The following is a 20,171-nucleotide window of genomic DNA, read 5'->3' on the forward strand; positions in this document are numbered from 1 at the left end:
GACTGATCCCACCTAAACCAACCCACTCAGGGCTTTGTCAAGCCTGGCCTTAAACACCTCTGGGGAACCCAGCCCAGCGCTTCACCACCCGCCTAGGGAAATAGCTTTTCCTAATGTCCAACCTAGACCTCCCCCACTGCAACTTGAGCCCATTGCTCCTTGTTCTGCCACCTGCCCCCACTGAGAACAGCCTCTCTCCATCCTCTTTGGAACCCCCTTCAGGAAGTTGAAGGCTGCTCTCAAATCCCCCCTCACTCTTCTCTCCTGCAGACTAAACAAACCCAGATCCCTCAGCCTCTCCTCACAGGTCATGTGCTCCAGCCCCCGAATCATTTCAGTTGCCCCCCACTGGACCCTCTCCAATGTGTCCACATCCCTTCTGGAGTGGGGGCCCAGGAGCAGACGCAACGCTCCAGATGTGGCCTCGCAGTGCTGAACAGAGGGGAAGAACCCCTGCCCTGGGTCTGCTGGCAACACGCCTCCTAACGCAGCCCAACATGCCGTTAGCCTGCTTGGCTACAAGGGCGCCCCGGTGACCCCCATCTAGCTTCCCAGCTGCTGTAGCTCCCAGGGCTGGGCGCCCATGTTTCCCGAGGGTGAACCCGGCACAGCTGGTAGAATTGCTCCAATTCGAGGGAGTGCAATGGCAACTGGAACGGTGTGTATCCCTGCCCTGGGGCGCCAGGGAAGGCAGCCGTGGGGGCCTAGGCTAAGGATCCCGGCGCCCCACAGCTCAGGGGATCCCAGGCCTCGGGGACTGGCCTTAACCATCCCCATTAGTTCCAGTGATACTGGGGACCAGTGCAGTGACTGAGCGGCCTCATTTATGCAGCTACCCTCTTGCGTGGCCAGTGTCAAGCCCTGGCGTGTTCCTGTTGTGGGCCGGGCAGCCTCGTTGATCTGTGAGCTCTGGCCACACAGGAGCCCCCAGAGCCCTCCTCGGTCTGGGGCGTTTGGCTACCGCCACCCAGCTGATTCCACAGCTGGCCAGTGTATCTCTAAGGGGCCGAGCCAACCCACTGGAGCCATGGCCACTGGCAGCTCACATCTGGGTGCAGGGTGCTGGTGCGGTCACTCAGCTAGCCCCCGCCAGGCTGCGCTAGGAGATTGCTGGACACCTCAAGGGCGAGAGAGCCACTGGCCCTCCCTGTGCGACCCAGGGAGGCAGAGGAGAGCGGCCCGCGGGGGCCCAGCCCTGCCCTCCGCCCCACGTCGCTGCCCCCCGCAATTGGTGGGAGCGGGGCCCAGTGGGAAGCCGAGGCAGCGGCTCCGGGTGAGGGTGGCGCTGAGGTTGGCGGGGGAGCCCTGTGCCCTCCCGGGCAGCGTGGCGAGACACAGACCCGGCCAGGTGACGGCGGGCAGAGGAGTCAGTCCTGCAGATCGGCCAGGCACAGGCTGGCCTGGAGAGCTGTGCTGGCTCCCAAGCCTGCAGCCGCCCTCTGCCTTTGTACTCGCCTGACAATACAGGAGTAAAAATAACCGGGCGCATTCCCAGGGAGATAAAAGGGAGGTTTGCCTTTTGTGTCGCTCCGGGCCGGAGCGGAGCAGCACCAATGGAGCCGCATGGACGTGACACATGGGAATTTCTGACATAGCTCTTCCCACTCTGACCTTGACGGACACAATAAAAAGGGGCTTTGCCGCAGGCCTGCAGCCATTCAGTCCGATAGCCAAGGTTGGTAGTAAAGGGCACGTCCCTGTGCTGCTAACCGCTCCCTGCCGGCCGGGGGAAGGAGGTGGGCGGCAGGGCAGCCGGGCTCAGAGGGAGGGACGGAGGAAAGGGGGCGTTTGGCGAGGGCTGGGCAGCGTGGGAAGTTGCTGGTGCCAGGGCGTTCCCGAGGCTGCGGTGATGCGGCGGGGCCGTTGTACGGAGGACAGGGAGCAGTGCCACCGTCCCTTGCCGGGGTTCACACTCACCCCTCTGTTTCCTAACTTTGGGAGCCCCGTATCCGCACGGGCTTGGCCTGCCTCCGGGGGTCGGAGCAGGGACTGGCTGCCGGAGGTGATCCGGACAAGCGAGCTTTCGCTGCCCCTTTGCTGCTGCCGGAGCTCCACACGTGAGGGGTGGGGAGTTCAGCCTGGCGGTTGCTCCCAGCGGCAAGGCGCGTGGGGACAGAGCCGGCAGGAGCACCGGGCGCGTAATCAGGAGCCTGGGCGAGCCAGGGCTCTTTGCACGGCCGTTATCCTCCTGGGCCGTGTGTGAAAACCCTCGCTGTCCTCGCTGGAGCAGCTGTCTCTGGACTGACTCCTCTCTCTGCTTCCCTCCTTTGCAGTGCTCCCAAGTCTTTGGCGTCTTTCTTTGCTGCTGCCCAGCCAGCACCATGTCAATGCGGGACATGACCGAGTTCGGGGAGGCTGCCGACTACCTCCGCAAGAGCTACACGGAGCAGCTCAAGCTTCAGACCATCCCGTTCGATGGTAAGAGCAGCAGCCCCTTTGAGCCTGGTTTGCGGAGCACCCCTGGCCTGCTCCCCAGGCTGTGGACCCTGGCAGGGTTTCATGGCGGAGCCCCCACTGCAGCGCTGCCCTTGTGCTCCCCGGTAGGAGGTCAGAGGCCCAGAAAGGCTTTTGGCAGCCAGTGGCCACGGCTCTCGGCGTGGCGGGTAACACGGCGGCTGTGCATCTGCACCGAGGCGACGTGCCCAGACGGGCCGAGGGACCCAGCAAAGCCTGTGCCACAGAACCCCTGGCTCAGCAAAGCTGTCGTCCCATTTCACTCGAGATGGACGGGGATCGTTGGGGCTTTGGGTGACAGATTCCTCCCTGTACCTCTCTGTGCACTCCAGCCTCATCTTCAGCACCATTGCCTCAGTGCCACTGTGCGCCAGGGGCAAAAAGCCCGGGGTTTGGGCCAGGAGAAATTCGGGGGTGGGGGGTGTGGAGCTGATGAAATGGGATGAGGAGAGAACTTTGTATTCCCTACACTGTGCTTTCCATGTGAGTCTCCAAATGGAGCAAACAGCAGGCGGAAGCCAATCTTAGCACCAGCTGGGGCAAGTTAAACAAGCCCCCGGCTCGAACAGGCCCAGGAAAGCCTGCCCCTAGGGTCAAAAACAGAGCAAGGACAAGAAGGGCCCTTAATATTGTGTTCGTGCTGCCTCCTGAAGCTATTGGCAAGAGCCCGGCGTTCCCTTCCCCTCCGACTGAGGGTTCTTCCTTTTCTTGTGCTCTGCAGGGAAGAAGCGAGCGTGGATCCCAGATGACAAGGAAGCCTACATTGAGGTTGAAATCAAAGAATCCTCTGGTGGCAAAGTCACCGTGGAAACCAAAAATAAAGACGTAAGCAAAACAGGCTTGATTTTTAACGTTTGGTGTTCCCAGGACGGGGGAAGGCGGAGAGGCGAGGGCTGCATGACGGGGCGGGGAGGGGGCGTACGTGGGAGCAGGTCAGAGCTGAAATTAGACACGTTCTTGCGGGAGGCTCTGAAATGCCCAACCTGCAACCCGGCAGCGTGCTCGCGTCCACGGCTTTTGTTACCCTGCCACGGCCTAGGAAACAATGCACTGTCTGACTCGCCAAGCACGCCGGGCCTTCGCTACACCAGCATCAAATGTTCCCCCGCGAAGTGACAGGCAGTAGAGCTTCCCAGCCCAAAGGGATCAGCTGGCACCTTAACAGCTGTGACAATAGCCAACAGGAGAATCTGCTCTGTCCGGGAAAAGTGCCAGTTGCTCCTTTGGACAAAATTATCCTGCTAATCTCAAGAGAAAATCATTCAAAGCAGGAACCAAGGGGAGCTGGTGTAAATCGGGGGTTACTCTGAAGTTACACCAGTCCCGCAGAGAGCGGACTCTGCCAGAGAGCTGTTGTAATGAACTAACAATGTTGTTTAGAGGGCTGGGAACTCAGTTTAATTACGGTTAGATACAGCTGACTAAAAGGTTGCTCTTTTTCCAAATAGGAATCAATTGTTACACATAGAGCAGGGGTGGCCAACCCGTTAAAGGCAAAGAGCCACAATAGTTGGGGGGGATAGCGCAAAGGGCCGAGGGGGGAAAGTTGTTGAGCCAAAAAAAAAAAAAAAAGGCTGCCCCCTTTAAATGGGTGGCTTTTTGGCCCCATCAGAGGCTCCCCTCAGCCAGCACCATTTTGCTTCGCTGCGCTGGACAGTGAGTACAGGGAACCGGGGGTCAGGGGGTGGTTCTTAGGGACGCAGGGGTGGTTTTGCAAGACACAATTTAAGCTGCGGGTTGGCTGGCCCTGACAGAGCCATATTCTGAGCTCTACCCATGTCACTCCATTGGGGCTGACCTCATTTATTACAGCAGTGTCAATCAGGAGTCAGTCAGTCCTCAGAAATCAAAGCAGTTTTACCAGGCTAGGGTAGTGGAGAAATCTGAATGAGAGTCACGGGACTCAGTGCACCTACTGGTGTAAGGGCAGCATCTGCTTTTAGCAAACTACTATCTCGCAAAACTAACGTATGGGCTGCATTCTCCGCTCCATGGGAACAGTTTTATGCCGGAGCAATATCGCCAGTGTAGAACTGTGGTGACGGAATGGGGAGACGTCCTTTGCACACAGTGATCTGTGTACTGCTTCATATTGCGCTGGGACTAGTCGGTCTAATGAGCAATAGCTTATATCTGTCGAAATCCTGAACTGGTTGGAAAAGAGATTTTCTGTCCAAGCAAAAATTATTTCAAAAACCACCTTTGTTCTGAGTTAGAACAAAAAGCCAAAACTTGGGACGCCCCAGGCCGATTGAAACATTTTGTTTCATTAAATTCAACGTTTAATTCCATTTCAAACCTGTTTAATGTTTTTAAAATATCAAATAAAGTACCTTTCAAAACAAAAAGTCATTGGGCAATGAAAAATCAAAATGGGAGTATTTGGGTGTGTTCAAAACTTTTGCTTCCATTTTTTAGTAAATGAACCATCACCCAAATTGAAACAATAGCAACAACAACACCAACACCTGTTTTGTTGCAATAACATTTTCCAACAGGAAGCTATTGGGACTACATTTTTCCAGCCAGGTCATATCTAATCCAAGTCTGCCTAAATTCTGCTTCCAGTTAAACTAGTGCTAGACCATGAACTGCAGAGGGGTTGCCCCAGTACCTGTAGGATTACAAAGGGCCCAGTTCTGAGCTTGAGTCCATGGCTCATCATTACACTGATTCTGACAGAGCGACCCTGAGTTACATGAGTATAAATCGGAGGAGAATTAGCCTCACCGTCTCTTCCAAACGACGCAGGAACCGTGTCACTCCACCAGGCTGTGGACTCAGTAGCTAGTATTAGCCCCATTTCATAGCTAGTGAGACTGAGGCCCGGGGAGGTAATAAAAGCCTGGCAGAGGGTCACACGGACTTGAAGACAGAGCTGGGATTAGAACGCAAGTCCTGAGGTCCAGTTCCCTGCTTTCTTCACTAGACTCTCGCCCTCAAGCCTTAGTACCGGGGCGGGTGCTAAATCCAGGCCCTCACAGCCAGGCGTGGAGATGTGGCGTGACAGGGCTAACAGGTTCAGGGACAAGGGCCGGAGGGGCCATGCGGGCTGTGTCACGCTCCCTCGCCCTATTCTTTGAGATGGCACGGGGCCGGACAGACCCAGGGCCCCCGGGCTCAGGAAACAGGTAGCAGCAGGAACGCGGGGAGTGGTTAGAGTAACAGGCCAAGGGCTGGGGCCGGGGCACGGTGGGATAGCCCTCCCCAAGCAGCAAGGAGCTCACGTCTCGGGGTGGGGCATGTGGATAATGTTGACAGGCAGTGGGGAACCTGGCTGTGTGCGCCCCCCGGTGGGATGGGCAGGGGCAGGGGACAGCGGGATGGCGGGGGAGACACAGCAAGGTCGCTTTCACTGGCGGTGGCTGGCGGGGCCGACGCCGTGGCCCTCCTCCACCCGTCCAGGGCACCGCCCCAGCAGGCGCTGCACAGGGCTGTGGCTGCTCTGGCAGAACCCGGCGGGAGCGGCACATTTCACCGCTCAAAGGCGCCTCCGCTCAGCCCTGCAGGCTGGGAACCTGCTGCTTCATTTAACGGCAGGGCAGGGACAAGCCTGCTGGCTACCCGGGTGAGCCAGCTCCCCCCGGGCTCCGCTGGGGAGCCACTGACCCGCTGGGCCGGGCGGCTCGGGGAGGTGGCCCTGTGACAGGACAGTGTGGGGCAGCCCCGCGGCGCTCCGGCCGGTCCATGCCAGGGGGCTAGTTACGCGGCTCCTGGTGGGATCGGGCCTTGGTCTCCCATGCTTTGTGTGCGCCGGCCCAGCGCCGAGCCAGCCCTTCCCTTCTCAGCCGCCACCCCCAGAGACAGAGGCCAAAGCCGCCCGGTGCCCGGTCCCTGAGCGCCTGGCCAAGCCGCGCTGGGCTGCCCGGCAGGACGAGGGAGCAGGCAGCAGTGCCCCCCACGGAGGCTCCGGAGTGGAGGGTGCTCGGGCTGGGGGCAGCTCTGCACTGCCACTGGTGCCACCGAGGGGGTGAAAAGCCCCCCGAGCGCTGCCCACGCCGGCGCTACGCCGCAGGGAGACGCGCTCCGGGAACGACGCGGGCGGGCGGGTTAGAGCGCTCCTCTCTGCAGAGCATCCCCCAGGCGCTGCGGGGACACAGGCCTAGGCCTGCCTCCGGCTCCCGCCCCACTGACGCCTGCCGGTGCCCAGCCAGCCCCTCGCCCCGGCGTTCCGGATCCAGATGAGGCACTCGTGTCCTGCTGCCCTTCCAAACTGCCACCACCGCGGCGTTGCACCCGGCCCAGCTGAGCAGAGACATCGCCCCGCCCAGCCTAGGCCATGGACACAGGGCCAGGCGGGGGCACGGCCCCCAAGATCTGTTCTCCTCTGCAGTCCCGCAGGGGCAGCCAGGGTCAGTCTGAGAGAGTCACAGGAGGGCGCGAGGCCCGGACAGGAGACTGGCCCGACGCCCCAGCCCTTCCCGCCGCGTCTCTGCCACGCGCCCATCCGCAGGGCCTGCCCCAGACGCCCCAGCCCTTCCCGCCGCGTCTCTGCCACGCGCCCATCCGCAGGGCCTGCCCCAGACGCCCCAGCCCTTCCCGCCGCGTCTCTGCCACGCGCCCATCCGCAGGGCCTGCCCCAGACGCCCCAGCCCTTCCCGCCGCGTCTCTGCCGCGCGCCCATCCGCAGGGCCTGCCCCAGACGCCCCAGCCCTTCCCGCCGCGTCTCTGCCGCGCGCCCATCCGCAGGGCCTGCCCCAGACGCCCCAGCCCTTCCCGCCGCGTCTCTGCCACGCGCCCATCCGCAGGGCCTGCCCCAGACGCCCCAGCCCTTCCCGCCGCGTCTCTGCCGCGCGCCCATCCGCAGGGCCTGCCCCAGACGCCCCAGCCCTTCCCGCCGCGTCTCTGCCGCGCGCCCATCCGCAGGGCCTGCCCCAGACGCCCCAGCCCTTCCCGCCGCGTCTCTGCCGCGCGCCCATCCGCAGGGCCTGCCCCAGACGCCCCAGCCCTTCATGCTGCGTCTTTGGCACGCGCCCATCCGCAGGGCCTGCCGTGTGGAAACAAGAGCCGATCCCAGCCCTTTGCCCAAGAGGCGGGAGCAAGCGGACAGGGCCCTGCCGCGGCTCATGGAGCCTGCCAAGCCTGGTCCCGCCCCGCAGGGGCCCCGGACACGCTGAGGCTCCCCTGCTTTGTTTCCTCCCTGCAGATTCGGGTGGTCAAGGAAGACGACATCCAGCAGGTGAACCCCCCCAAGTTCGATATGATTGAGGACATGGCCATGCTCACGCACCTCAACGAGGCCTCGGTGCTGTACAACCTGAAGCGCCGCTACGCCCACTGGATGATCTATGTGAGTGGGGCCGGCAGGGGGTGACGCGCGGAGCCCTGGCGCCAGCTCAGAACCACAACCCACTTCTCCCAGGGTTGTCTAGCCGGGCCGGCTGGGCCTGCTTTGCCATGGCGCACGGGAGCGCGAATCCCCCGCAGGCTGGGGCAGAGGGGGGTAGATTTATGTGCGCTGATCAGACTCACTGGGCAAACCTGGTAAAGAGAACTAAGCCTCTTGCCATGCCTGGGGGAAGAGACTCGCTCGCCGGGGAGTCTGCAAAACAAAACCCAGGCGCCCAGTGCCAAGGGGTTTCCAGCTACTGCTCAAGCGGGCATGTCCCGGGCAGACGCCACCAGCTTTCCTGGCGGGCTGCCCTGAGCAAGGCGGCCGCCGGGGTGCGGGGCTAGCGCTGGGCACCCAGCTGCCCACGGGGCGCGGGAGGAATGCCACCGCCAAAGGAAGGCGGGTCAGCACCGGGGACGCTGCTGTCGTGGCCGGTTGCCCCCTGCTCTGCAGCGGAGAGAGGCGGCGGCCCGGTGCCGGCCCGGCAGCGTGTCTAGCTCTGCGCTCACACTTGCCTCTGTTCGGCGGGTCCCGCTTCGCTCACTGGCCTCTCTGCCCTCAGACCTATTCAGGCCTGTTCTGCGTCACCATAAACCCCTACAAGTGGCTGCCAGTCTACACCGCGCCCGTGGTGGCAGCCTACAAGGGCAAGCGGAGGTCGGAGTCCCCGCCCCACATCTACTCCATCGCGGACAATGCCTACAACGACATGCTGCGCAGTAAGCCCCCCTCGCGCCAGCAAACCAATGCACAGCCAGCCCCAGCCAACCCGACCGCTGGCGTCCCGGCCAGGCTCTGGCCGCAGGCTCCGGGCCGTCCGTCGGCCGCAAGCAAGGCGGTGCAGCAAATAGCCCCGTGCCTGCCGCACAGCAGACCCCTGGCCTGGGTGTGCAGGGAGCCCCACAGGGAGGCGGCGCCAGGCTGCCCAGCCCCCCGGGGGAGGGGCAGTGTGACAAGCCCCAGAGGAGGAAAGACCCATAAATGACCTTGGCAGGACAGCCAGGGAGCTGAGGAGAAAGGACACATCCCTGCAGGGCAGGGCCCTGGCAGCACACTGGGCTGGAGCTGGCCCAGGCTCTTCTGGGGCGGGGGGCAGGTGCAGAGAGAGGAGCTGTGTAGACTTGTCAAGGCCCCAGGACACGTCTTCCCAGAGCTGCCGTCCCAGGGGGCCTAGGGAGCCCCCACGTCCACAGCCAGGCTGACGGGGAAGCAGCGTGTTCACGTCAGGCGACCATCATCACTGCCCCCCTGGAGGGGGAAACCCACCGTCACTGACCAGCCAGGCGGGGAGGGGGTGGGGGTGGGGACCCACCGTCACTGACCAGCCAGGGCGGGGAGGTGGGAGTGTGGGGCGGTGTGTTGGGGTGGGCCCACGGTCACTGACCAGCCAGGGCGGGGAGGTGGGGGTGTGGGAGGGGTTGGTTGGGGGGGGCCCACGGTCACTGACCAGCCAGGGCGGGGAGGTGGGGGTGTGGGAGGGGTTGGTTGGGGGGGGCCCACGGTCACTGACCAGCCAGGGCGGGGAGGTGCGGGTGTGGGAGGGGTTGGTTGGGGGGGGCCCACGGTCACTGACCAGCCAGGGCGGGGAGGTGGGGGTGTGGGGGGGTTGGTTGGGGGGGCCCACAGTCACTGACCAGCCAGGGCGGGGAGGTGGGGGTGTGGGAGGGGTGGATGGGGGGGGCCCACAGTCACTGACCAGCAAAGAGGGGTGCGGGGGCCAAGCCCAGCCCCCGGCTGCCTGCAGGGCTCTAGCGCTCCGAGCCATCGCAGGCCTGTGTCCATCTCCCGCTGGCGCTTTCTCTTCCAGATCGCGAGAACCAGTCGATGCTCATCACGTAAGTGACCCGCGCTGGCTCCCGGCCACCGGCCGCGTCTCTGGCTTGGGCTCCGGCCCGACAGGCCTGCCCCGCTTAGGGTCCAGGGTCCCCCGTCGTTTGGGCGGGCCTGTCGAGAGGCAGCCTGCCCCCAGGAGATAGGGCTCCCCACTCCGCCCCGCGCCAGCCCGCCAGCATCTGGCCTCGAGGCCTGGCCCCGGCCAGCTGCCTGCGCCCCTGAACAAGTGTCCTTTGCCCCGGCCAGGAGCCGCCAGGGCCCGCGCGGGCAGCCCGCCGGTGCTGGGGGAAGGGCCACTCAGCCCGCGCTTGGTGCCGCTGGCGCCGCAGGGCAGGCATTGCCCACGCACGTCTCTTGGAGCAAGCCGCAGCCCCGGGGCAGGCCACAGGCCCCGCGGGGTCTGGACAAAGGGGATGCCCACCTTGGGGCAGCAAAGGCCTTGCCCCTGCACAGGCCTGGTGGGCAGACGAGGCAGCTGGAGCCAGTGTCATGGGGCACAGGGCAGGCTGAGGCGGGTGGGACGTGGGGGAGGGGCCGGGGCAGTGGGGGTGGGGGCAGGACAGTGGGGGGTGAGGGATGGGGGGGACGGAGCAGATTGAGGCGGGTGGGCCGGGGCAGGCTGGGGGAACAGGGCAGGCTGAGGCGGGGTGGGATGTGGGGGATGAGACAGGACAGTGGGGGTGGAGGCAGGACAGTGGGGGACAGGGCAGGCTGAGGCGGGGTGGGACATGGGGGAGGGGCCGGAGTAGTGGGGGCGGGGGCAAGACAGTGGGGGACGGGGCAGACTGAGGCAAGGCAGGTGGGACGTGGGGGGAGGGGGCGGGGCTGGCCAGTGGGGAATGGGGCAGACTGAGGCGGGTGGGACGGGGCAGGCCGGGGGAACAGGGCAGGCTGAGGCGGGGTGGGACGTGGGGGAGGCAGCAGGACAGTGGGGGGTGAGGGATGGGGGGGACGGGGCAGGCTGAGGCAGGGTGGGACGGGGGGGATGGGACAGGCTGAGGCGGGTGATATGGGGCAGGCCGGGGGAACAGGGCAGGCTGAGGCGGGGTGGGACGTGGGGGAGGGGGCAGGACAGTGGGGGGGTGAGGGATGGGGGGGACGGGGCAGGCTGAGGCGGGTGATATGGGGCAGGCCGGGGGAACAGGGCAGGCTGAGGTGGGGTGGGACGTGGGGGAGGGGCCAGGACAGTGGGGGGGTGAGGGATGGGGCAGGCTGAGGCGGATGGGCCGGGGCAGGCTGGGGGAACAGGGCAGGCTGAGGCGGGTGATATGGGGCAGGCCGGGGGAACAGGGCAGGCTGAGGCGGGGTGGGACGCGGGGGATGGGGCAGGCTGAGGCGGGTGATACGGGGCAGGCTGGGGGAACAGGGCAGGCTGAGGCGGGTGGGACGGGGCAGGCCGGGGGAACAGGGCAGGCTGAGGCGGGGTGGGACGTGGGGGAGGCAGCAGGACAGTGGGGGGTGAGGGATGGGGGGGACGGGGCAGGCTGAGGCAGGGTGGGACGGGGGGGATGGGACAGGCTGAGGCGGGTGATATGGGGCAGGCCGGGGGAACAGGGCAGGCTGAGGCGGGGTGGGACGTGGGGGAGGGGGCAGGACAGTGGGGGGGTGAGGGATGGGGGGGACGGGGCAGGCTGAGGCGGATGGGCCGGGGCAGGCTGGGGGAACAGGGCAGGCTGAGGCGGGGTGGGACGCGGGGGATGGGGCAGGCTGAGGCGGGTGATACGGGGCAGGCTGGGGGAACAGGGCAGGCTGAGGCGGGTGGGACGGGGCAGGCCGGGGGAACAGGGCAGGCTGAGGTGGGGTGGGACGTGGGGGAGGCAGCAGGACAGTGGGGGGTGAGGGATGGGGGGGACGGGGCAGGCTGAGGCAGGGTGGGACGGGGGGGATGGGACAGGCTGAGGCGGGTGATATGGGGCAGGCCGGGGGAACAGGGCAGGCTGAGGCGGGGTGGGACGTGGGGGAGGGGGCAGGACAGTGGGGGGGTGAGGGATGGGGGGGACGGGGCAGGCTGAGGCGGATGGGCCGGGGCAGGCTGGGGGAACAGGGCAGGCTGAGGCGGGTGATATGGGGCAGGCCGGGGGAACAGGGCAGGCTGAGGCGGGGTGGGACGCGGGGGATGGGGCAGGCTGAGGCGGGATGGGACGTGGGGGAGGGGGCAGGACAGTGGGGGGTGAGGGATGGGGGGGACGGGGCAGGCTGAGGTGGGGTGGGACGTGGGGGAGGGGACAGGACAGTGGGGGGTGAGGGATGGGGGGGACGGGGCAGGCTGAGGCGGGGTGGGACGGGGCAGGCCGGGGGAACAGGGCAGGCTGAGGCGGGGTGGGACGGGGCAGGCCGGGGGAACAGGGCAGGCTGAGGCGGGGTGGGACGTGGGGGAGGGGACAGGACAGTGGGGGGTGAGGGATGGGGGGGACGGGGCAGGCTGAGGCGGGGTGGGACGGGCACGGTTAAGTTCACGTGACATCTAGGTGACTGCTATATAAAGTTCTCTGAATGGCCCGACCCTGCTGCCTTGAGCCACTGACATTTTGAGCCCAGGCCATGGCCTAATTAGGTCAGGCCGGGCTGAGACGGGAGCTGCTTGGCTCATGTCCAGTGGCAGCCCCCCCACCCCTCCCGCTGGGCGCTGGGATTGCAGTGGGAGAGCGGGTCACGCGAGCCAGGGATCCACGGCGCGGCGTCGCCAACCGGTGCCAGGGGCGCCGCAGACCAGGGCAGCAGCAACGGCCCGGCCCGCCGGCTAGGAGCCAGCCCCATGGCTCCCCAGGGCTCCTGTGGCCCACACGGCCCTTTGAGGGGTGGGCGAGGGCAGAGCACGTCCCAGCCCCTCTCCCCCCGGGCTCCCAGGCAGAGCACTAGCCAGTCGGACGGGATCCTGGGCCGCCCAGGGCCGGACTCTCCCGGGACGTGTCACTTCTCCCACGACACCGTTGGCAGGCGGCTGGGCCAGGCCCTGGCTTCTGAGTCTCAGTGCAGCTGCAGCGGGTGTGCCTGTCTCTGCCTCATTTCTTGATCTGTGTATTTCTGTTACCCTAAGCGGAGAATCTGGTGCTGGTAAGACTGTAAACACCAAGCGAGTCATTCAGTACTTTGCCATTGTAGCGGCCTTGGGCGACACGCCGGGCAAGAAAGGAGTAAGCCCCCCGCAGGGACAGACGCTGGCTGCTCTCCCTGCCTTTTCTTTTCTTTTCTTTTCTTTTCTTTTCTTGTTCCTTTTTGGAACTTTTGGCGTTTGGAAGCGTGTTTGGATCTGGCCCTTCGTGGGCTTTGCTTTTCCTTTTCCTTTTGAACAAGCAAGGCTTGAAACTACTGCTCTTGGGGAAATGGAGTTTTTCTAGCTCACCAAACCAAACAGCCACCCCAGGCCCTGTGGGCCCCTCTCTTCCTTCAGCCCGACTGATTTTCTTTCAGAAGCTTTAAAGGGGACTGAGTCCCCCGCCTATTTCCACCCCATCTCTTTTAAGCCTTGCTTTTTGCTTTTTGCTTTTTCCCGCCTTTTCTCTTTTTGTTCATTTTGATCCTTTTCCATCTTGTGCTTTTTCTTGCTCTTGTTTTGATTCTCTCACATTTCTTGGGTGTTGGTTATTTTTGAGAGTCCTTGCAATTGCTTAGTCCTTCTGGGTACTTGTGGCTCCAGTCTGCTTTCTCTTGCAGGCACGGACTGGCTGCGTCAGGTACTGGATAAGCAATTCTCCAGTGTTGTTTTCCTTCCCTCTTCCCTGGGCTTGGATTTAACTGTTCCTGCTTTTTGATGCTTTTCTTCTTTTTCTTCAGCTAATCTATTTAACATTTTTGGTGGATTTTTTCAATGTAATCCTTCAGGGGTTTTTGGACCTTTTTAGTAACTACATTTTAACGTCCCGCTTTGATTGGTGCGTTCTGGGGTTTTGATCTGTCCCTTCTGGAATTCTAAAGCCACATTTCTTTCCTTTCCCTAGCAAGCTCCTGCCACTAAAACTGGGGTAAGTGTTCCCAGGGAGGCCAGGCTGGACTCGGCTAGCGCGGGGGAGGTGTTGGGCCTAGTCTGAGCTCACAGACACCAGTGCAAGCCAGGCGGCTCTGTAAGGATGTTGCGGGTGGGAGTGCTGGGACAGTGACGCAAGACCGGGATCAGGCCCCCATGCACGGGGCCGTGGTTTGCTGACGTGACTGTGGCTCGAAAATGCTCGTGGCGGCCGAGAGGCTCCAGGGAGGCTGCCATGGTTCCTAGAGCAGCTTCTCCCCGCAGAGGGCTCGCTGTGGCCAGGGTGAGGGGCTGCAGGGCACTGAGGCAGGCTGGGAGCTTCTATCCACCGCCCTGGCTGGGGACAGAGGTTGCTTAGCTCTCAGCTCACTGCAAACCTGTCCAGCTGCGTCTTGGGTGGGAGGGGGCCAGAAGCTAGTGCAAACCAGAAACAGCTGCCCAGGTCCCTGGCTGGGCTCAGTGTCTGGTGGGCCGAGCGCTTGCTGACCTCCTCAGACCCGGAGCCGGGCGTGGCCTCCGTACCAGCCCCGTGGGGCCAGAGGGCAGGGGCTGCTTGGGTCGGGAGGCCTTGGCTAATGGCGGGGGTGGAGCACAGAGCGGACCCCAGCCCCAGGAGCCTTGGTCGACTCTGCCTGGCACCTCCCCGCTAGGAGCCGAGACAGCTGGATGCGGGGGGATGGCGAGGAGGAGGGAGGCTGCTGCCTGGTGGTTACATTTGCGGTGGCAGTCGTGCAGCTCACAGGTGGGCAGAGGCCCCGGGGTGCAGGCGCAGGGCCGGGCTGGCGCACAGGCGGAGGGAGCTCGGCTGAGGAGGGGCCTCGAGCGAGAGACGATCGCGGGATTCCTGTTCCGTAATGCTGGGGGCCTCGGGGCCCTCGTGAACTCAGCCCAGCACGGCTTAGCGCAGCGCCGGGCCAGTGGCTCTGCTCGGCCGCAGCTCCGCTTTCTAGGGGAAGGGCGTGTGAGCATCGGCCATGCAGGCCAAGGGCTGCCAGCCCACGGAGGAGCAGCACAGCCCGCGAGGCTGGGCGGATCCAGCCGCCGTCTCCCGGGGGGCAGGGAGCGGGGTTAGTGGCGGCCCGGCCGTGGGCCCGGCCTAGAGCGTTGCAGGCGTGGGAGCCAAGGGCTCAGGTTAGGTTATTTGGGGTATTTTCCAGTGGGGGGGGGGGGAATCAAGCCCATGTCCTGGCTGGCTCGTTCAACTAGCGCGCGAGATTTACAGCTTGACTCCCCCTAGTGAAGGGTTTGCCTGGCCGTTTCCTTGCTGGACGTTTGCGCCAGCATGGCAGCCCCAGACCCCGGGGCTCCCCACTAGCCTCCCTTCTCCCCCGCCCCCGCCCAGGCGTGGGGACAGCGGGAAATCCTGCGGGATCGCTGAGCGGCAGGCAGCCAGGCTGCATGTTACGGCGACTCCCAGGTGCCACTGAGCTAATAGCCTGGACCTTGCGGGGAGGGCGGGGGCAGGTGGCCACAGCGTTCACGGCCTCGGGGCCCAGCCCCGTTCTCCCCGGTGTTACTTACAGAGACGTGCCCCCCGAGACTCAGCCTAACGGGGAGCCAGGGAGAGCCGCGGGGGGCTGAGGCCCCTGCCCCGGGCCCTGCAGCAGCCGTACCCAGAGGCTCTGCTCCTAATGCCACGGGCACAGGCTGACCCACTTTGGCCTTTTCTAGGGTACCCTCGAGGATCAAATCATCGAGGCAAACCCGGCGATGGAAGCCTTCGGCAACGCCAAAACCCTGCGCAACGACAACTCCTCGCGCTTTGTAAGTGTGTGCGCAGCCCGTGCCTCGCCGCAGCGACGTGCCGGCCAGCCAGGCCCCGCGTGGGCGCAGGGCCCAGAAACCCCCCTCCCGCGCTCGCTCGCTCGCTCACAGGCAGCACTGCCCTGCGCTGGCCAGCCAGGCCCCGCGTGGGCGCAGGGCCCAGAAACCCCCCTCCCGCGCTCACTCGCTCGCTCACACACAGGCAGCACTGCCCTGCGCTGGCCGGCGGCTCTCTCCTGGGCAGGCGGGTTGGCTGCAGGGCTGTAAGCGATGCCCCTCACCAGGCGAGCGCACTGGCTTGTGCCGTGTAGGTTACACCAGCCAAAGATGTGGCCCTACCAGGGGGCTGGAGTTCAGGGCAGCCCACCCGCAGCTCAGCTTGGCACCGGCTGTGGGTGCTGACTGGCAGCGCCAGGAAAGAGCCTGGCACAAAAGAGTCCCGCTGCTGGAGGTTCCCCGTGCACAGGGATGCAGCACCCCCTTCTTCGCCCCCTGGGGCTCAACCAACCCCCTGGCCTCTCCATCTCCATCTCCATCTCCATCCTATCACACTGGAGGTGGCAGAGGCCACAGGGGCCGGCGGGGGCCTCCCTGGATTCCCTGATGCACCTGGGGCCTGGGAGTGTCTGGAACTTGATCAGCAGCTACAGGCCAGACGCCACCGACCCAGCATCGGGCAGCTCTGCCCCGGTGCCAGGGGCTGCCGGACACGCTCCACGTGCTGCCTGAGCGCAAGGCCCGGGCACAATCCCTGTCGAGCCAAATTCCTAGAGGAGGGACCAGCCCAGGCCAGAGCCTCCCAGCCAGTCTGCTCGGATTAGGCCCCTTCCCGGCGTGATACCAGCTGTGTGCGCCTGGGAGGGCAGCGGTACCCCCCTTAGCCCATTTGTCCAGCCTAAGCACTTGCCTCCCTCCCTTCTTCCCTCAGGGCAAGTTCATCCGCATCCACTTTGGCCCGTCCGGGAAACTGGCCTCAGCCGACATCGATATCTGTGAGTGAAGAGCCGGTCGCAGGCGGCCCTGCCAGGCTCCCCCCACCGCGCGCTTTGGGCCCCGGCCCTGGCTCAGCCAGCCCGCTTTCTGCTTTGTCTAGACTTGCTGGAAAAGTCCAGAGTGATCTTCCAGCAGCCCGGCGAGAGGAGCTACCACATCTACTACCAGATCCTGTCGGGGAAGAAACCCGAGCTCCAGGGTAAGCGGCTTCCCAGCCACAGCGCAACCCCCTCCACGCCCCCGGAGGAGCCCTCCCTGCCGGGAGCCGCTGGGCGCGGGTGCCTGGGGACGGGAACCCTCCCACCCTGGAGAGAGGCTCGGTGGAGCCTGGCGGGAGAAGCTTCTGGCTGCTGCTCGATGGCGAGTGGGCCCTTACCGGGCAGGCCTGGGGCGCCCTGGAGCGGGGCGAGGCCGGCGCGGCCACTTCCAGATCAGGCTCCGAGGGGCTGTGGCGCGACGGCAGAGCAGGGTTCTGTCCATTGCTCCTTTGGCCCGTGCTGCTCAGCCGGCCGCCTGAGATGGCAGCACGTGGCTGGGGCCCCGGGGAGCAGCGGGTTTTGGGGGGTGCACGTGGCACTGTGGGCGAGGCTCGAGGGAGCCCAGGAGCTACACGCGCTCCGCCCGCCCAGGGCAGCTGCTGAGATTCAGGGCACACGCCGAGGGCCAGGGCTCCAGCCAGCCCCCGCCCCAGGCCTGGGGGCGCCCAGCCCAGAGCTCAGCTGAGGAGTCCTGGCGCTGGGCAGAGCGCTCGCCCCGCCGGTCCTGCCCCGCCTCTCCCGTGGCCGTTGCTGGAGCTGCCCGCACCTCACGCCCTCGCCTTCCCTCCGGCTCCCAGACATGCTGCTGCTCTCGCTCAACCCCTACGACTACCACTTCTGCTCACAAGGCGTCACCACGGTGGACAACCTGGACGACGGCGAGGAGCTCATGGCCACAGACGTACGTGTGGGCCCTGCCCGCGAGGGAGGGGTCGGGGAGAGCCGCCCCCCACTCCAGGCCAGAGCCGCCATGGGCCAGCGTCGGCCACACACCTCGGAGTCCCCTGGCGTTTAGCCGCGATCTCTGGCCCCTGCCCCTAGGGCCCACAAGGCTCGCGGGCGTCCACGCCCCGGCTGTCCTCCGCAGGGAGGTGGGCGCATTCTCAGCCCGGGGAGCAGGGCGCAGCGCGGGTAAGGGCCTGCCACGGGGCACACGCAGCCCTGAGAACTCCCGGCAGTTCTGGGGGAGCGCCTCCGAGGGAAAAGCACAGAGGCAGTGCCAGGCCTGGGACTAGCAGCGGCAGCCGGGCCCCCGCTCCTTGCAGGGGTGTGACGGCACGTTGGGGGTTCCCCGTCTCCTGCACCCCGAAATGGCACAAACAGACTGCACCAGCCAGTGGAATTGAGGGTGGTTTATTGCTCCTCCAGCCCAGCGCAGCACAGATGTAATCTGGTTACAGGAACTGGGCTAGGATGCCTCAGGCCCCCTTGGGATGGGGGAGACTGGGCCCCTAAACTCCAGCCCCTTCCCCTAGGCTGTCTCCTCCATGCTCCCAGACAGCAACTAACCAAATTCCCCTCCAGCCCTGCCCCCCAGCCAGGGCAGCATTCCACCTTCCTTTGTTCCTCTCCATGGGGGGTGTCTGGCCACTGGTTCAACAAGTTTGGCATTACCTCTGCCTAGGGAGGTTTTCCCTGCTGGGTCTTGCTCCAGACAGCAGGGGTCACCACAGCCCAGCAAGTACCCCCACTACGTCACAAGGGGTAACTCAGATCAGGCAGAGCCCCCAGACACCCAGCCCAGCGGGGCAGGGCAGTAGCTGGGAGCAGCAAGAGATCTGCTGCCAGGGGAGGAGCCCAAGGGGTTTAGCAGGGAGGAAGGCGCCAGGCAGCAAAGACCAGGATGCCTTTTCCAAGCATGGTGCTCCCACCCCTGCAGTGTGTGTCCAGTTCTTGTCCGCCCGGCGCCGGGGCCGGGGAAAGGGAAAGCCGACTGGGACGGTCGAGCCTACGGCATGGCTTCCCTGCAAGGAAGGTGTGTCTAGACTACAGGGTTTTTTTGAAAAAATTTCCCCTGCGTCTAGACTGCGCCCGCGTTCTTTCGAAAGTAAATCGAAAGGACGTGGCAGTTTTTTCAACCACAGAAAACCTCGTTTTACGAGGAAGACGCCGTTTTTCAAAAGTGCTCTTTCGAAAAAAGGCGCTGTGTCATGCAAACTGTGCTTTTCGAAAGAGAGCGTCCAGACTGCCTGGGTGCTCTCTTTCGAAAAAGCGGCTTGCAGTCTAGACGTAGCCCCGGTGGAGGTTCGGCTTAGGAAAGCGATGACTAAGGACAGAAGCCCGTACCGTCATGGCTGGCCTGAGCAAAGGGAGGGGAGACGTGTTATTTCCTCTGCCTCTCTCTACAGAGCCAGGGCTCACTCACTGACATGACTAGGAAGCAGGTTTAATACAAACCAGAGGAAGAACGGTCCCACCTGCACAAGTAACCGGCAGAGCGCACGGCCCCAGGCTGCAGTGAGGGCCAAAGCATACGTGGGTTCAAAGACGAACCAGAGAAGTTCTGGGAGGCAGGCCCAGCAGTGGCCATTAGCCACGATGGGGAGGGACGCAACCCGGTGCCCAGTGCAGCCCTCAGTGGCTGACGCCAGGAGCCAAAAGGGGCTCGTGCCCGCTGCCCTGGCCCGCATGCTCACCGGAGCCCTGGCACCGGCACGGCTGAAGCCACGCTCCTGGGTGGGATGGACACTGCTCTGAGGCGCACGCAGCTCTCCCGACCAGCGCCCGGGGCTCCCGCTTGCTAGGGAACGCAGATGACAGACACTAATTGGTGAAAAGCAGCTGGGCCTGTCCAGCCTGGACGCGCCGAGCAGTGGCAGCCACATCGCGCACCCTGGCCCAGGGCTGGGAAACGTGGCTCTCTCTGGGAACGGGACCGTCTTGCCAAAATAAGTGAAAACCAAAAACCTTTGGTCAAAAAAACAAGTGGGGTTTTGGGGGGAGAGAATTTTTTTTTCCTGAAAATACATTTTCAACTGGGAACAGACATTTTTGTGGCGAAAAAAGATTTCCAAATAGTTTTGACAGAACTGTTTGGACCCACCCTATTGCAGGTGTACATGTGGCCAGCAGTCACAGTGATGGCATGCGGCAGAGGCTTCGTCTACACTGCCAGTTTTGCCAGCAATGAGTATGCAAATGAGGTGCAAATTAGAATATTTCCATGCCTCATTTGCATTTGTGGAAAAAAAGTAGTGTGGATTTTTTTTATGCACAAAAAACCCCCATCCACATTACTTTTTTTTCCTGCAAAAACCCTTTGTGCAAAAACGGCATGCATAAATTATGCAAATGAGGCACAGCAATATGTTAACCCATGCCTCATTTGTATACTCACTGCCAGCAAAACCGAAGTCTAGACAAAGCCTCAGGCTAGGTCTACACTGCAAGGTTTTTGCACAAAAACCTGTGGACTGTCCACACCTCAAATGTACTTTTGAGCAGGGAAATCAAGAGTAACATGGCAGAACAGAGGCCTTTTACATGGACACTCCAGAGGGGTTTCTTGTGCAAGAAACCCCTCTGGGAAAAAGCACAGGTGCTCGGATGGCCGTTCTGTGAACCGCCATCAGAGCTTTCTTGTGCAAGAGCATTCATGTGTCTGAGGTGTGAACATGCGCTTGTGCAAGAAGTTTTTGCACAAAAACCCTTGCACAAAAGGCTTCCTGCGCAAGTAGCATGTAATGTAGACATAGCATCAGTGCTTAGTTTTTCTCCTAAAGGCCCAGATCTTAGTCATGTGACTTTTCCTTCCTTCCTTTCCCTCCCTGTGCTTGCAGCTAAATGTGACCCC

The 20,171-nt window shown here is 63.6% G+C and overlaps 1 protein-coding gene across 1 annotated transcript in view; it reads left to right on the plus strand.

Moving 5' to 3' along the window:
• Window positions 1-1,545: 1,545 nt before the first annotated feature.
• MYH7B (myosin heavy chain 7B) overlaps window positions 1,546-20,171 on the plus strand; it is a 46,722-nt gene continuing 28,096 nt past the window's right edge. The window contains exons 1-12 of the mRNA XM_075901490.1: window positions 1,546-1,675; window positions 2,274-2,418; window positions 3,176-3,279; window positions 7,601-7,744; window positions 8,349-8,505; window positions 9,594-9,621; window positions 12,657-12,753; window positions 13,558-13,581; window positions 15,255-15,347; window positions 16,276-16,339; window positions 16,441-16,539; window positions 17,176-17,279. Of these exons, the coding sequence (XP_075757605.1) occupies window positions 1,577-1,675; window positions 2,274-2,418; window positions 3,176-3,279; window positions 7,601-7,744; window positions 8,349-8,505; window positions 9,594-9,621; window positions 12,657-12,753; window positions 13,558-13,581; window positions 15,255-15,347; window positions 16,276-16,339; window positions 16,441-16,539; window positions 17,176-17,279 (1,158 nt within the window). The 5' untranslated portion in view covers window positions 1,546-1,576. The remainder of the gene's footprint in view (window positions 1,676-2,273; window positions 2,419-3,175; window positions 3,280-7,600; window positions 7,745-8,348; window positions 8,506-9,593; window positions 9,622-12,656; window positions 12,754-13,557; window positions 13,582-15,254; window positions 15,348-16,275; window positions 16,340-16,440; window positions 16,540-17,175; window positions 17,280-20,171) is intronic.

This window comes from Pelodiscus sinensis, chromosome 18 (assembly GCF_049634645.1).
Source record: "Pelodiscus sinensis isolate JC-2024 chromosome 18, ASM4963464v1, whole genome shotgun sequence".
NCBI lineage: Eukaryota > Metazoa > Chordata > Testudines > Trionychidae > Pelodiscus > Pelodiscus sinensis.